Genomic DNA, 15,069 nt, shown 5'->3' on the forward strand with positions numbered 1-15,069 from the left:
TGGGCGCTTCCATTTCTTGACCTGCCTCTGGAGTCTCAGCTGGGTTTGAATGTATATTCCATTGATTGTCCTGGTGGCAGCCACAATCCCTATTTCAACTCACCAGAAATACAGGAGCAGAAATAGGGTCCTGTGGAAGTGCGGAAACACAATCCAGGGATCATCCCTCCCTCTGCTGCCGCTAGGGGTCAGCACCTGTCCATGATACTCACACTGGGGAGCTGTTGTAATGTTTCCTGCCCTGTTAGGAGTTTGATCTTCCATGAATCCAAACTCATTTAATCTGGAATAAGCATCAAGGGTCTGTTTTATACCCATGCATTGAACAGCTCAGACTCAGCACAAGGCTGAGAATGAAGCCCAGTCATCCTCCCATCAGCAGACAAAACTGGTTATTGTCCTCAGATAAAAATAACCGTGGGTCCAGTCGGATGTGCCTCAGAACAACTATTGTGTCCGGTTCTGGATGTGCCACCTAAGGGCCCAGGGAGATGTCTAGAAAGCTCCTGTGTCTGTGACTCGCCTTGTCTACCTGTTCTTGCCAACCCACGAGGTCAAAAATCATGAATCAGGCCACCAAAATTACGAGAGATGATTTTTAAGCCCGAGAGGTAAAAAAGTAGTAAATGGTGCATTTTTTCCTTTGCCTTGGGATGATGGAACATTTAGGGGGTCACATTTTTACAGGTTTTCTCTGCAACCAGGAGAGCTAAAAACGTACTTTTTTATTCCCAGTGAAAGCCAAGAGTCTCACATAATCACCTGACTCCAGGAGCAGGGGCTTTAAGACAAACATCAACTGTCATGTGATTTCTGATTAAAATCGCTAGGGTTGGCAACAATGGCTACCAGGCATGTTCTGCTCAACACAGCAGCACTAGTGTAAGGCTCGTGGGGTTAAATCACCTCGCACGGCAATCGTGTGCACTCAGGAGGGACTTTATTGTTCTTCCTGATGGAAACTTAGCTCAGGCTCTCGGCGGGGCAAAGCAATTACCTCCAAGCCTGTATCGTTTCTACGTGTTCCCCTAAAACGCCTCCTAGCAGCATTCTGTATTAAGCAAAGCCGTGCAATGGGAACCAGGACACCTGGCTTCTACTTCCAGATCTAGCAGGGAAAGCTGTTGAGTAATCAGAGCAGGGAACAGTGAGGCAGAACGCCTGGCTTCTCTTCTTAACTCAGGCTCGCTTTGGCCCAAGGTATTCCGGTACCTCACATCGAATCATAGAATCTCAGGGCTGGAAGGGACCTCAGGAGGTCATCTAGTCCAACCCCCTGCTCAAAGCAGGATCAATCCCCAGTTTTTGCCCCAGATCCCTAAATGGCCCCCTCAAGGATTGAACTCACAGCGGTGGGTTTAGCAGGCCAATGCTCAAACCACTGAGCTATCCCTCCCGCACATAACTTTGAGGCTTTGGCCTTTGTGACCATGGCGAAGTCGCTTAGTGAGCCCTTTTAAAAAATATAGGCCTAATTATGGGTGCCCAGCTTGAGACCCTCAAGCCTGAGTCTCACCTTGTGTCGAGCACCCCAAATCCTGTTGAATCTAAGGGGAGTAGTGGGTCCTGCAGCTCAGGCCCTCGTGTTACAAGTTGGGTGCTTGGCAAATGGACACCAAGTTAGCAGATGCTTTTGAGAACATAGGCCTTGGCCGCTCTGTGCCTCAGTTTCCCATTGGTAAAAGCTACTTTTCCCTCGCTATACTTCCTTACCTTCAACCACCATTCCAGGGGACATGCAGATGATGGGTTCTGCTCAGAGAGGTATTGTGGGGCCTCAAGTTTGATTAGCTAACCACCAGTTGGCTTTTGGCTCATGCACTAAGCTCCAGAGGTCCCAGGTTCAATCCCACCCACTGACGACCAGGGTCTATCATGGTTACATGAGCACAAAGGGTTAGCTCTGTGTGCTTTGGCCTAAAAAGAACTCATGCGGGACCGTGGACTCAGCAAGACAGGGCACCGTTGTGCAGAAATTCATGCTGTTAAAGCACTGCAGCAGCTGTTGCCAAAATTCTTGTGGCACTGCTGTGGGGAAGTTCGCAGCAGAGTCATATTGTTCAGTTTCTGAGCTGAACAAAGGCAGCATTATTAGCGAAGAAACCGACAACCTGAGCGCTTGCTGAGCAGAACCTGTCAATGGCAGAGAAAGAAAGAAAGGCCAAACGGAAGTCATTAGCTCCTAATTAAACAGCCATAAACATGAATTTGGACCAGCCTCAAACAAGAAGATAAATGAGACAGAGCAGCTGCTTTTGAAGCAATGTGCCGAGGAGGCAGTTAGGTTGCTGCCGGGGTCTCCAGAAGTGCTTTGGTTAAGGTTCTCAGGATTATGGGCTCAGAAAATGATGCTTATAAATAAAGCTGGAGCGAGGCTGGATGGAGACAATGAAGTCATAAAGAAATCCTGACGGTGGATTTCCCACTGGAATTTCAGCTGGGGTGATCTGAAGGAAATAGCTGAACATGTTGTGAAAGCTACAGGGCTCCCACAGCGTATTTCTGATCATTCAGCCTTTAATTGCGTCCCCATGATACAAATATCTCGCCTTTATCCCTCTCCTCTGCCAGGTTCCACAAACGGGAATTGCCTCACCCACCACTGAAATGCAGCCTCCTCTGGGGTGGAATGCAGCGGTAATTGAGCAACACACACCAATGGCACACAAGATTTTGATGAGGGAAGTGAAGAATACCACTTCCAGCTTAAATTGTTGGCAAGCTTTTAGGGAGGCAGATGCCCAAATTGGAATTTAGCCAGGGCACGGGAGTTAACATCCTGTAATTCTTGTAGAAGGGGTCCAGGACTGTGTAAATAGCTACGAATGGTCAGGATGGCTGGCTACCTAGCAAGACAGTGTTGCCTAGTGGAGCTCAGGACTAGGACCAGTGATACCTAGGTTCTAGTCCCAGGACAGCTGCTGGGTGATCTTGGGAAGTCATGGTGCCTTGCTGTGCCTCAGTTTCTCCATCTGTAAAATGGGGACAGTAATAGCTCATTCATAACTGATGTGTGTGAAGATTAATTAGTTAATATCAAGTAATTTTCTGTATAAGTGTACTTGTTTTTAAGTCTCCCAGTCAAGTCCTAACCAAGCCCAGTCTTCTTAGCTTGGGAAGGTTGCTCAAAATCCACATCTGACACTGACCCATTTGACTCACAAACCTATTAAAACCCTCGGGTGAGGTCAGCCTGACTGTGAGAAATGAATGGAGATTCCTACAGACAGGACCAGATCTTCAGCAGGTATAAATGGATGGAGCGCACTGTCTGCAGTGCTGCTAAGCTGATTTACACCAGCCAGGCCCTTGTGAAGCTACGCTGATTTACTGCAGCTGAGGATCTGGCCCGACAAGGTGAAAGCGGTTTCTCTAGCAGAGTCATTAAGGCCAGGGCTTTCCTTGCCTTTGCTGCTTTGAAAAATGACAGCTCCACCCATTGCCCGAGAGAGCCATAAAAACGTTCTGAGCAGTCTATAAACAATGGGAAGCCAAGCCCGTCAGGAGTGATTATTTCATAAAGAGGGTGGCTCGTAACCTCTGTGTCGTAAATATCACTCCACCGCGGCTGCATAAATAACCCTGGTTTTATTTCCAAGCCGCACTGCGAGCGGCACCGTAAATAATCCTGGGACAATCATTCGTGCAAGGGAGCAGGCCTCGTTGCCCATAAAACATGCCTATGGGCACAGGCTCCCTCTCCCTGCGGGGGCTTAGCTCCATCTAGACGGTGCTGAGCACCCATAACTCCAAACATGTCGATGCCCGGCCTGCCCTAAATCAATCTGTCACTTGGGCATCAAGGAACTGACCTGATGGATCTTTCTGCCAGCGCCTGCCACTAGTGACTGACCAGAGGCAACCAACCCATTGCACTGTTCATACCCTTCCTGCCACTGGCTGCAACGCACCTCACTGGCTGTTGCTGGCCTTCACGCGGCACTGCTGTGAGGAAGCTCGCAGCGGAGCCATGTTCAGTTTCTTTGAGTCTAGCAAAAGCAGCGTAGCAGAGATGAGCTGCTGAAAGCATCCATCATCCCAAAGTCAGTTATCCCCCCTCCCCCCCCGCCCTGCTCCTCCTTTCTGCTCCGCATGGTCACGGGCAATCTTCGTCAACAGGTGTGAGCTGTTAAAACCTGGCTGGGCGGGGGAAGGGTGGGGGAAGGAGCTGTCATAAGTGCCGATGAAGGCAGGATGGGGCCTGACCCGTGAGGTTTGCACCGTTGGGGTTGGTGGGGCTGAAACTTCCCCCTCACCTGCGTGGAGACCCAAAGGCACCAGCCTGGCTGCAGCTGGTCTCTCTAGTGCCCCCTGCAGGGCCCACTGGGGTAACGCAGCACCCACTTGTCAGGGCTGTGCCTCTAAGGGCGGGTTGACACGGCAATAAAAACCCCACAGCATGGAGTCCTGGAGCCCAGGGCAACTGACTTGGTCTGTGGGGCTAGAAATTCCAGCGTAGCCATTCAGGCTAGGGCTGGAGCCTGGACTCAGCAAGAGACCCGCATGGGGTTTCAGAGCCTAGGGTTCCAGCCCAAGCCCAAATGTGATTATGTTCCCCCCGCCCCTTTTATTAAGAGCGGGAATTTATTTTTCTGTCTCTCAGTGTTCAGCATTTGAAAAATAATCACTTCCCATCCATCCATCAGGTTTCACTTCCTTAGCATTTGGCTGTCGATGCCATTGCTTACCCAGGCAGAGAATCTTGCAGGAAATGTGTAAGACTGCCAGTTCTGCGTAAGGCCCCCAGCGACTCTCCCTCCGGTAGCGTGTGCAAGTGACTGACGGGTGCAAAAAATGGGGAAGGGTGCAGAGGCTCGTGAAGCACGCAGGTCTTCCTCATTCAGGGGGAATGGGGCTGCTCGAATTCCTAGCAAGGTCAAAAAGCCAACAGCTGCCTGCAGCAGCATCACATGAGCTGGGCTCATGTAGAGCTGGGGGTTGTATGCACATCTGTCGGCTGGGGGGAAGCAACAGAGCGGGGACTGGAAGGCTTTTGCTCTCAGCGATGGCTTGCAGACATCTGTCCCTGTTTGCAGTGCTTTCTAGGGGGGCCTTTTAGAGCTGTTGGTTTTGAAGTGGAAGTTTGCAGGGGAAAGAAAATGGAGAGGGACAACTGGTTTTGGGGGAAGCAATGTAACTGGGGTCTGGGTTTATTCTGGTGGAGATCATTAGCTATGCCTTAAGGTAGGGCTACACTGAAATTAATGACCTGTAACAGGGCTGCTGGCTGGCCCTTGTCAGCTGACTTGGGCTCACAGGGCTTGGGCTAAAAAGTGCAGTTAAAATTAAGTAAAATTGTGTTTTTAGTGGAGTGAAAAACAATCGACTAAAATAGAGTAGGTAATGGCAGTAACAGTGCCTGTTACAGAAAGTAAGCAGATTTTATTTATCTCTACTAAAGAGAGTGTACAAAGTATACACGTGTGTTTCTGATATCTACGTTAAGGCTCCAAAACTGATACCTGAAGGCTTGGGATTGGGAATATCTTGCTGTATTATCTCCTGATTGTTCTAAACTTACATATACACTTAAAATATGGCTTTAGGTGGCGTTTGTATATATATGTTTTTCTTTCTTTATATAGAAATTAGATACAGTGTTCCCGTCAGCTAATTTCTAAGTTGTTAGCGGCAAAAAACCTAGAGTTCTCAGGTGCCTATGTTGCACCGCCCCCAAAATGTGAAATGGCGCCCCTGGATCAGACTAGACGTTCCCGCTGCTCCTATGGCAAACCAAGCAGTCGAGAGCACGCTGAAGAGTGCAAGGCTCTCCCACACAGAGCATGAAGCCAGAGGGACAGAATCGTTTAATCTGCTTTATTTTCAGAATATTAAAAGTGATGCTCCCTGTTTGGGATGGGATGAAAGTGAAATAAAAAGAAAAGCAAAGAAAAGAAAATGTCACTGTCTCTCAAACACAGCGCAGGGGAGAACACGGTCATATCACCTCATCCCAATGCCCCAGGGACTGGCACCCTGCTGCCTCCGAACGGCCACTTGACCACAGCACGTCCTTGTTTGGGGAGGCGGCAAAGGAGCTCTGAGGTCGCAGCGTTTCCAGGACTGTTGGTCCACAGTCGGTCACCGATTCCCCCGCCCCGTGCAGAGAGGCGCTCAGTCGGAGGGGCTCTGGCACTCCCGGCAGTCTCTCATGTCCTCAGAGTAGTTCTCGATCTGGATGGTGGTGGTGTGGAAGTTGAACGCCCCTTGCAGTTGGGAACTAGCCTCCTTCAAGATTGTCTGTGCGTCGGTGTTTTCATCTGGAACCAACACAAGCATGGAAGCTGGAGAGGTCACGTAGTGGGGTAAAAACTTGGCCTTTGAGCCTGCCAGGGTGCACTACATCCATAGACCCAGATAGAGCTATCGTCTCGCCAACAGATAACAGTGCTCCAGCTCAGTCACAAGTGACAGGAATCGCTGGGTGAAAGGCTAGCTGCTGCATCATACAGGGGGTCAGAGGAGAGGACCACCATGGTCCCTTCTGGCTTTAAATAAAAATAAAGAAAGCTAAAAGTGATTTTTTTCAGGACACAGTCACTACCCGGAGTCCAGTCGGGACTGCCTAGGCCAATCAGTTTGCAGGATCAGGGTCTTAAACTGTATAATCTGGGGGGTGCAGGGAATCACATTCTCTTATCTAAGCGAGACCTATGCAAAACCCACCCAAAGCACAAAGGTCTCTTGGGATGGAAACTTGTGCAAAGCCACCAAAAAAAAAAAAAAGGGCCCCAATTTTGTACTAAAGGATCATGAGCTTCTGGGTGAACCTAAGCAGAGCTCTGAGCTGGACACAAAACCAGGCAAAGCCAGTGCAGCATTGAGGAATCTCCCATGATCCTCCATGTCCAACAGCTTTTCTGCCAAGAGCGCTTGACGCCTCCAAAGCGCATCTTCTTGGAGCACGCTGCTCTACCCCCAGGGTCCGATCCAATGCCACCGAAGCGACGGGAGCACTTCTACCAGGTCCTAAATGTGTGCCGTGTTGCTGTGGCCGGGTTGGTCCCAGGATGTTAGACAGACAAATGGCTGAAGTGGCATCTTTTAGTGGACCAACTCCTGCTGGTGAAAGAGACGAGCCTTCCAGCTCTTCTTCAGGTCTGTGTCAGCTCAAAGGCTCATCTCTTTCACCAGCAGGAGTTGGTCCAGTAAAAGATATTCCCTCCCCCACCTTGTCTCTCTAATGGGCAGGCAGGGTAGATACTTACTGATAGCTATATGGACTGACAGCACTGGGTGCGAGACAGTCAGGGCCCAGATGTGGAGGCTGTGAAGGGCTTTCACACCATTGATGGACAGCAAGATCTCCTTCACGTTGTTGAAGTCCACCCCTTTTGGGGTACCTTCAAGACAGCAAGAAGCACACAGGGTCAGAGCCCCACATCAGCAGGAAAGGGAGGTACCCTGTAACCCACAGGAGAACATACCACAGGGGCGGGACTGGGTTAACTACCCTGCTCTGTGGAGCTCCTTACCTTCCATCAGAACAAGGACGACATCCCGGAGGATGGTGAGTGTGGTTCCAAGGACCAGGATTGAGAACAGGAAGGTACAGATGGGGTCTACGTATTTGTACTCTGGCTGGTGGGAGGAGGAAAGCAGTTACTCAGTATATTTAATGTAAAGCTCACAAATGCCTCATATTCAAACAATGGCCCTCAGACTCCACGTAATCTCATTACACAATGCTCAGTGGTTTCCTTCCTGAGCTACTCAGCTTCATGCCAAACGAAAATTCCATTTTTCATCTGCAATTGTACTGTGTGTTGTGACAGCTGAACAGATCACAAGCTAAGCAGAGGTGCAGCCTGGTCACTGCTTGGATGGGAGGCCTCCAGGGAACATCCAGGTGCCAATAATTCAAAATGCTGCACTATTTCCTCTGAGTAAAGGTTTGCTGGTATAGGAAAGTGTCCAGCAGAGGGCAACAAAAATGATTAGGGGGCTGGAGCACATGACTTATGAGGAGAGGGAACTGGGATTATTTAGTCTGCAGAAGAGAGGAATGAGGGGGGATTTGATAGCTGCTTTCAACTACCTGCAAGGGGGTTCCAAAGAGGAGGGATCTAGACTGTTCTCACTGGTACCAGATGACAGAACAAGGAGCAATGGTCTCAAGTTGCAGTGGGGGCGGTTTAGGTTGGATATGAGGAAAAACTTTTTCACTAGGAGGCTGGTAAAACACTGGAATGGGTTAGCTAGGGAGGTGGTGGACTCTCCTTCCTTAGAAGTTTTTAAGGTCAGGCTTGACAAAGCCCTGGCTGGGATGATTTAGTTGGGGATTGGTCCTGCTTTGAGCAGGGGGTTGGACTAGATGACCTCCTGAGGTCCCTTCCAGCCCTGATCTTCTATGATTCTAGTGTAGAAGCAATTTATAGTGTCAAAAAAAGTGCATAAGAGATCCTGACACAAGCATTTTTTGGCAGCATAATTGTACATGTGAAACTCTGAGCAGCGTAGTAATGTTGCAAATAAAATCACATCCCTTAGCGACATTACTATGCGGACAAAAATTTTCAGTATAGACCTGGCCTGAGTGTGGACCCCAATGCCCTAGTGTAGCATCACCGGACCTTCTGCCTCCTTGCTGATGAGAAGAGAAGCAGAGATCCTGACCATGTGTGGACAATAAGGATCATATAGCACAGAGCTGAGGCATCAGTGTCTCCACTAAGTTCCAACTTGGATAGCTGCATCCCTGCATTCCCCTGAAGTTTCAAGTTCACACATAATTCCTTACTTTCTATCCTACATGGTTGTGCAATGCTGCTAGGCAGCTGCTGCATGCCATTCCAGAGGTGGCTGCATTTCTGTGGTGGGTGAAGTAAGTGAAATGCAATTGAAAAAAAAAAACTCATATATAATCTGTGTTCTGCCACTAACTTCCTCTGTGTCCTTGGGCAAGGCATTCAAACTAAGGCAGAGAGGTTAAGTGACTTTCTCAAGGACAGAGAAGGAATTACCAGCAGAGCAAAGATAAGAACGCAAGAGTTCCTGGCTCCCAGTCCTGTGCTCGGACCACACCTGTGGCCTGTGCTCAGACCACACCTCTTCCTTCCTCCACCTAGGACAGCACGATTCATGCTCCAGCTTCCATGCCACAACAAATGAAAGATCCCTCGTACATCGCACAGTGGGGAGTTTCCAGCCCTCTGCACCCAGACACTCTTAGCAACAGAGCCCGTACCTTGAAATATATGATGTATGCAGCTACCAGGACGCCAACGCTCTGCAGCAGGTCCCCGACCACATGGATAAAGGCGGCCTGGACGCTGGTGTTCCCCTGCTTGCTGTGCCCACGGTGGCTATGGCCGTGGTGGCTGTGCCCATGACCTGACTGGTGAAGAGCGACTCCCATTCTTCAGGGAAAGACGGAGCAGCAAGGTCACGGAGCGTGGCACCTCAGCCCACGGCCTCCTCCCATGCCTTCTGCACCAGTCGAGACAAGCCCTGCCTGCAGAGGGGCAAAGCCACCTCCCCTCCATCTCCCCATGCAGGGTGCAGCGCGAGTTTCCACCCTGCTCTCGCTGCCAGCTTCCGACCCGGACTGCAACGTACAGCGCTAACCACAGACCCTCTGGCCTGCGTCACTCTGGCTCAGTAACAGAGGGCCTGGAACCCTGACACAGAGGGAGGCTCAGATCCTCAATCCTATGCCCCACTGCTTGGGTCAACAGAACCCCAGTCTGGTAGTTCCCAGTAGAGGCCGAGGAGACAGCTGAGAACCCCGCAGCCCCCTTGGTGCCCTGGATTCTAGTGCAAGCCGCGTGCAGCGGACACTAGCTCCAGGGAGCGCGGGGGTGGGAAGGAGGGGAGAGGAGCACAGAGCCCTTCACAGCCACTTCCAAACTCACTTGCAAAATCCCTGCTGGCATTCTACCAACCAAGGCCCTGCCCCTGCTCCCAGTGGAAATCAACGGCCAGACTCTCAGGGGCTTCCAACGGGAGCAGGATCGGGCCTCGGGAGACCGCTAATCCCCGGATTAATCGCCTGTTTGGACGGGCAGGCCTTTCGGATTGGCCAGAAGAAACATTCCAGTGTGAGGGATTAACCTTTGCAATTTGACCAGCAATGAATGACCCTTCCCGCCCCATCGCCTTGGAGTGTTCTCAGAGGAGCCAAGAGCCAGTGACTCGGCCGGACGTACATGATATTCACCGCCACAGCGCAGGCGGAGGTGATGAGCATGGCGTCCCCTTCGATCTCATAGTTGTTTGAGAGCAGACGCTCCACGGCCAGATAAACCAAGACTCCAGTCACCACCCAGATCGACAGCACTGAGACCAGAGCCCCCAGGATCTCTGCAGAGACAGCCCGGCACACGCAGGGTTAGAGAGCAAGAAACACACAGCAAATCCTCCTCCAGACACCCAGCACTCGCCACCCTGTGGGACAGCGGCCACGGAGCCTCATGCAGGGACTTCTTGGCTTCACAGCTGCCTCCCCAGGGCTGCACAGAATCCCAGATTCCCCCAGCGCCAGGGACTGAGAGTGGGGTCTGTGGTGAGCCACTTCCGTTGGCCTTATGCAGCTCCTGCACCAGGGGAAATTGCAACTCCTTTATGGTCCATATACAGCACCGGAGCAGCATATAGGGGCTGGAGCTGGGAGGGGGGTGTGCAGAATTGACCCCTAAAGGCTGGTTTACATGGGGAAATATTCTGGCATAGCTCTAGCAGAATAACGATTCTTCCACTCTAGCTATACTGGTCAATTTCCGCAGGAGGACTAGTCCTAATTATGTTTAACAATTCTAAGTCACCCCCTCATTGTTGCTTCTGATCCACACCTTTCCTCCAGCCCCTCGGCTCGTCAATCACACCACCTTACCCTCCCCTTGTGCCCCCCTCTGAAACATAGCTGACGTGTCCTCTCTGAATTCAGCTCTCTGGGCACAAGTTGCACCTCTGTACTCTCCCAGTCTAGTTAAAGCTACACAACCCCATCTAGTGTGGATGCAGTGACGCTGGTATAAAGGTGCGTACCCCTGTATCATTTATACCTGTAAGGGAAGGGGCATAAGCTATACCAGAACAAGGTCTGATCTACACAGATTTTGTACCAGTTTATTTCACTCCAAAGTGTAATTTTTTAAACCTAGTTACTCTGGTACAGCTGCTGGTGTGGATGCAATTATACCTTCCCATATGGAAATGAGCTATTTACTAGATAAGCACCTTTATACGGGTAAAACCGCATCCATACTAAGCGGATACCATTTTAACTATCCCAGGATGGGTAAAGCAATACAACCTTTGAGTTTAGACAGGGCCTAATGGACCTTTACCCCAAGAGAGCTACGTGTGTGCTCGGAGCGGTACAGATGTAACTATTTCAGTTAAATGCCACCTCCCTGCACTGAAATCATGACAGCCTATTTGATATATGATATGATAGGATAGCCTGTAAACATCTATTTACAGACCAGGCCTCAGTCTGCAAGGCTGGTGGTCCGGCACTTTCCACAGCGTTAGCTCAAAGTTAGGAAAAAATTAATGACGTCAAGATGACGACAGCAGAAAAACACCGTGGAGATGGCCGGGAATGGAGAGCGGAGAAGGGGACTGGGTATCTCACAAATGCCAGAGAGAAGAGACAGACAAAGGGAGACTGGCAATGGGAATGCTAACAGACCTTTAACAACTGCAGCACTAAAGAGCCTCTGTAAGAATGTAGAGAGCAAAGGCAGTTGGCGGTTTCCCCGCCCTTGGGCAGATAGTGGGCTGAAATAATTCAGCTGCTGCATTTCGCAGGAGGCTCTCCTTGACTTCAGCAAAGCTGTTCCCCTGGTTAGAACTGCAGCTAAGTGATGAGCTAACTCTCGGGTTGCCCTCAGATGGAAGTTAACAGGGGTGGCCCTTAAAGGAGGGAGGGAATTACTGTACCCAAATACCAGGTCAGAACAAGGAAAGGGGAACATCCCATTCCAGCAGGAGTGCCACGGGGCTGGTTACAACTGGACTCAACGTGATGGGGAAGTACTTGCTGCCAGAAGGGCCCAGTGGCTCAGCATGGGTGTTTGCTGGGGTAGGGTCCCACAGGGGTAACTAATGATCTTAGAGCCAGAGGTGCCAACGATCCTGGAACAGTGGATCCACAGGGGCAGTAAAAAGGGACAATCACAAGGCTCACCGGCTCGGGGGAGTCGGGTTAGCAAACAGCTTGCACCCAGATTTCTGTGATCCCCCCGTGCATTCAGGTGTGTGCTCTGCAGGGTTGGGTCTGTTGGATCCCAGTTCTTAGCCTGCACTGGCCAGATGGGACTTGTGTGGGATCTGGACATCTTCCCCATCCCCCACTGCTCTGCAAGTGTCCCTCCCTCCCCTCTCCATTCAAGAGCCTTTGCAAACCCCACACCAAGGAAACTCCCTTCCTTTCAGATAAACCCAGCAGCAGAAAGGAGCATTATTAGATGTCACCACACCCAGTGTTGTTCTTCCATTGAGCACCTGGGCTTCATATCCTGCCCTGCAGGGGAATACACTCAGCAAGTTACCTGCTCGGTGCCAGCCAAAGTTCATTGTTTTGGTAGCCGGCCGTGAGGCCATCCACAGGGAAAACAGACTCATCATCATGCTGGCGAAGTCCGTCAGCAGGTGGGCTGCGTCTGTCATGATGGCCAGGCTGTGGGACAGGTATCCCCCTGAAGTCGTGGAGGAGAAAGAATGAGTCAGTGAAAGGATGGAAGCCTCCAGGAGCACCAATGCTGCCCCTATGCCCGTCACAGACAGGGCACGCGACCAGTGCCGAGGAAACCCTGAAGAAAGATCAGAGTCCATGTGATGGCGGGCTCCTGAGACCAGAGGGGCTCCTGGTTATAAGCGGAGCCTGCTGCAAAATACTCACCTGGGTTTTCATTGTGTCTGCCACTTTAACCCAGGGCCCCTCTGGCAGTTTTTGCCATCAGTTTCAATGGGCTTAGGATCAGGGCCCTAAGGTTTGATCCTACCAAGTGCCCACCTTGCGGGACGAAGCCCTTACCCAGATACACAATTATATTTTTGGGATTAGCTGTTTGAACAATGAAATGCAACTACTTCTAGGGCAGACCGTGGCAGCTGTTTAATAGCCACACATAACAGTTTAGGGAGGAGGTGGAGAAAAATCTCTTGTCCAATCTAGCTGTTCCAGCATCTTGGCTCTTACCAGCCAAGGAAGCCATACAACATAGGCTACTTTGGCGTCTTACCTATGACTTCTCCTGTCATGAAGACCAGGCAGATCACAGATGCGATGTAGAGTTTCCTTCGAGCCCGCTGCTTTTCGGAATCGTAGTGGCTGCCAGCAGCCCAGTTGGAATGACAATGCTGGTTCCCCGGGAGGCCCAGCTCGATGGAGGACATGTCTGGAATGTACTTGAGCATGGAATTATGAAAGTTCTTCTCGGAGATGCTCAGATAGGTCCTGAATGACAGAGAGTCACCGTTACTGATCACCCTTGGGAACTGCTGGCTGAGAAACTCGGGGAGAGGGTCTGAAAGGGGGAAAGAGATTTCCAATTGAAATTAAAATGATGCCCCTTTGTGCCCAAGGCCCTTCCCTTCCCACCCCCCAAAGGAAATGTGCCCCAGGGTTTTCAAGAGAAGCTAGGGATTTTTGGGTGCCCACCTTGAGACGCCCAATTCTCAGATAGTGCTGGAGCACTCACCCTCTGAAAGCCAGACCCCTTGGTGGCATCTCATTCTGGGCACCCTAAAAATCACCAGTCACTCATGAAAGCCCTGGGCCAAGTCTAGCTAGTCTCCCCTGCTTGAAAACTCCCCTCCATCCAGGGAGGACTGGAAGCTCTAAAGCAGGAGATTCCCTACCCCTTCCTTCTTCCACCCATCACTCATTCCCTGCCAGGCAATCCCTCCTCCCCCCCCCCCCCTTAACACTGAAGGAACCACAGTTATTCCAGCTGTAGCCCCCATTTCCAAGTTCCTCCCAATAAGGGCAGCAGATGGAGACAGTGGATTGGTTTGGTCCCCCAGACTAAATTACTGGGGAGCCCTTCTGTGCCAGAGTCACCCTCTCCCCCCAGAAGGGCAGACACACATCGGGTAGAGAGACACCAGAGCCAGGGAACCTGCTGAGCCAGAAGCAGGTGCCCTGGAACCCAGATCCTCAAACGTAGGTAAGTGCGTAATGCCCATTGGCACTGATGGGAGCTGGGCACCTAAATACCTTTGGGGAGCTGGGCCTGGCAGCCTGGAATGGGAGAAAGGAGGCTGCAGCCAGGCTGGGCTCTCTCCCTGGGGTCCCACAGTGCAGGGGGGAGACAGGCCAGCCTGGGGAGCTGCAGAGCTGGGCTGGGGGAAGCACTGGGATCCCCTGCAAGAGATGGGGGAGACACAGGGGACAGAGTAGGGGGAGGGTGCTATGGGGGAAGGAAAGGGGGACTGGGGTTTGTTACTGGGAGGAGGCTCAGAAGGGAGGGGGGGTTACACGATTGCCCCATGGAGGGGGTAACTGAAGGGGGAGAAATCGCCTCTCACCTGGCTCCGGGCTCCCCCAGCAAGTGCCGCTTCTCCTCCCCGTCCCCTTGCGCCATCCTCACCTGCCGGGGCGCGCTCGGCTCTGGCTCTCCGCGAGGGTCCCCCTGCTCCAGCCACCCCCCCGGGCTCGCAGCTGCCTCTTTATCTGGCCCCGGCCGCGGCCCGTGTGAAGCGCCGGGGACTCGTGTGCAAAGGGCCCGGCGGGGGCGGCGAGCTCCGGCCAGGCCGGCTGCAAACTTTGCAGAGCTGCCTCCCTCCCCGGGGGCCGGGCACCCCGGCAGCCCGCCCGGCGGGGAGCCGAGGGGACCCCCGGCTGGCCACTCCCGTGCGCTCCGCGGGGCGCATTGCGCCTGGAGAAGCTGCGCGCCTCCCCCCGGGGCAGCGAGGGGCTTCACCCCGGGGCCCAGCCCTGCCTGGGGGAGGGGGTCTGGCCATGCACCCCCTTGGCATGCTCCAGCCCCGAGTCGCCCCCTTCCCGCCGTGCCAGTCCCCAATCCCGGTGTGAGCCATGGGTCCAGCTGCCGCCGCCCACCCGCCCCCGCTGGAGCCTGGCTCACTCCACGGAGCAACTGAGAGCTAGACCCGCAGCAG

The 15,069-nt window shown here is 52.1% G+C and overlaps 1 protein-coding gene across 3 annotated transcripts; it reads right to left on the reverse strand.

The window, feature by feature from the left end:
* Positions 1–5,803: 5,803 nt before the first annotated feature.
* Positions 5,804–14,629, reverse strand: SLC30A2 (solute carrier family 30 member 2). Of its 3 annotated transcripts, none has more exons than XM_084609619.1 (8): positions 14,479–14,629; positions 13,191–13,405; positions 12,498–12,644; positions 10,149–10,302; positions 9,188–9,359; positions 7,476–7,581; positions 7,209–7,343; positions 5,804–6,260 (listed from the first exon to the last, which is right to left on the reverse strand). In XM_084609619.1, exons 1-8 carry the CDS (start codon positions 14,532–14,534, stop codon positions 6,115–6,117), a joined length of 1,131 nt encoding a protein of 376 aa, XP_084465745.1. In that variant the 5' UTR covers positions 14,535–14,629; the 3' UTR covers positions 5,804–6,114. The 3 variants fall into 3 exon arrangements, with proteins under 3 accessions (XP_084465745.1, XP_084465746.1, XP_084465747.1); XM_084609620.1 differs by having other exon boundaries at positions 13,191–13,475; XM_084609621.1 differs by lacking the exon at positions 5,804–6,260 and adding an exon at positions 6,392–6,488.
* Between the last annotated feature and the right edge of the window lie 440 nt (positions 14,630–15,069).

The sequence above is a fragment of the Lepidochelys olivacea genome (assembly GCF_965140295.1).
Source record: "Lepidochelys olivacea isolate rLepOli2 genome assembly, chromosome: 19".
Lineage (NCBI taxonomy): Eukaryota > Metazoa > Chordata > Testudines > Cheloniidae > Lepidochelys > Lepidochelys olivacea.

What these genes read in the sequence shown, in the direction of transcription:
- SLC30A2 (XM_084609619.1), bottom strand. Translation starts at nt 14,534, where the DNA reads ATGGCGCAAGGGGACGGGGAGGAGAAGCGGCACTTGCTGGGGGAGCCC. An exon ending in CTGGGGGAGCCCGGAGCCAG is followed by an intron (nt 13,406 to 14,478) that starts GTGAGAGGCGAT and finishes TCTGTCATTCAG; the next exon opens with GACCTATCTGAGCATCTCCG. An exon ending in CTTTGGCTGGCACCGAGCAG is followed by an intron (nt 10,303 to 12,497) that starts GTAACTTGCTGA and finishes CTGTCTCTGCAG; the next exon opens with AGATCCTGGGGGCTCTGGTC.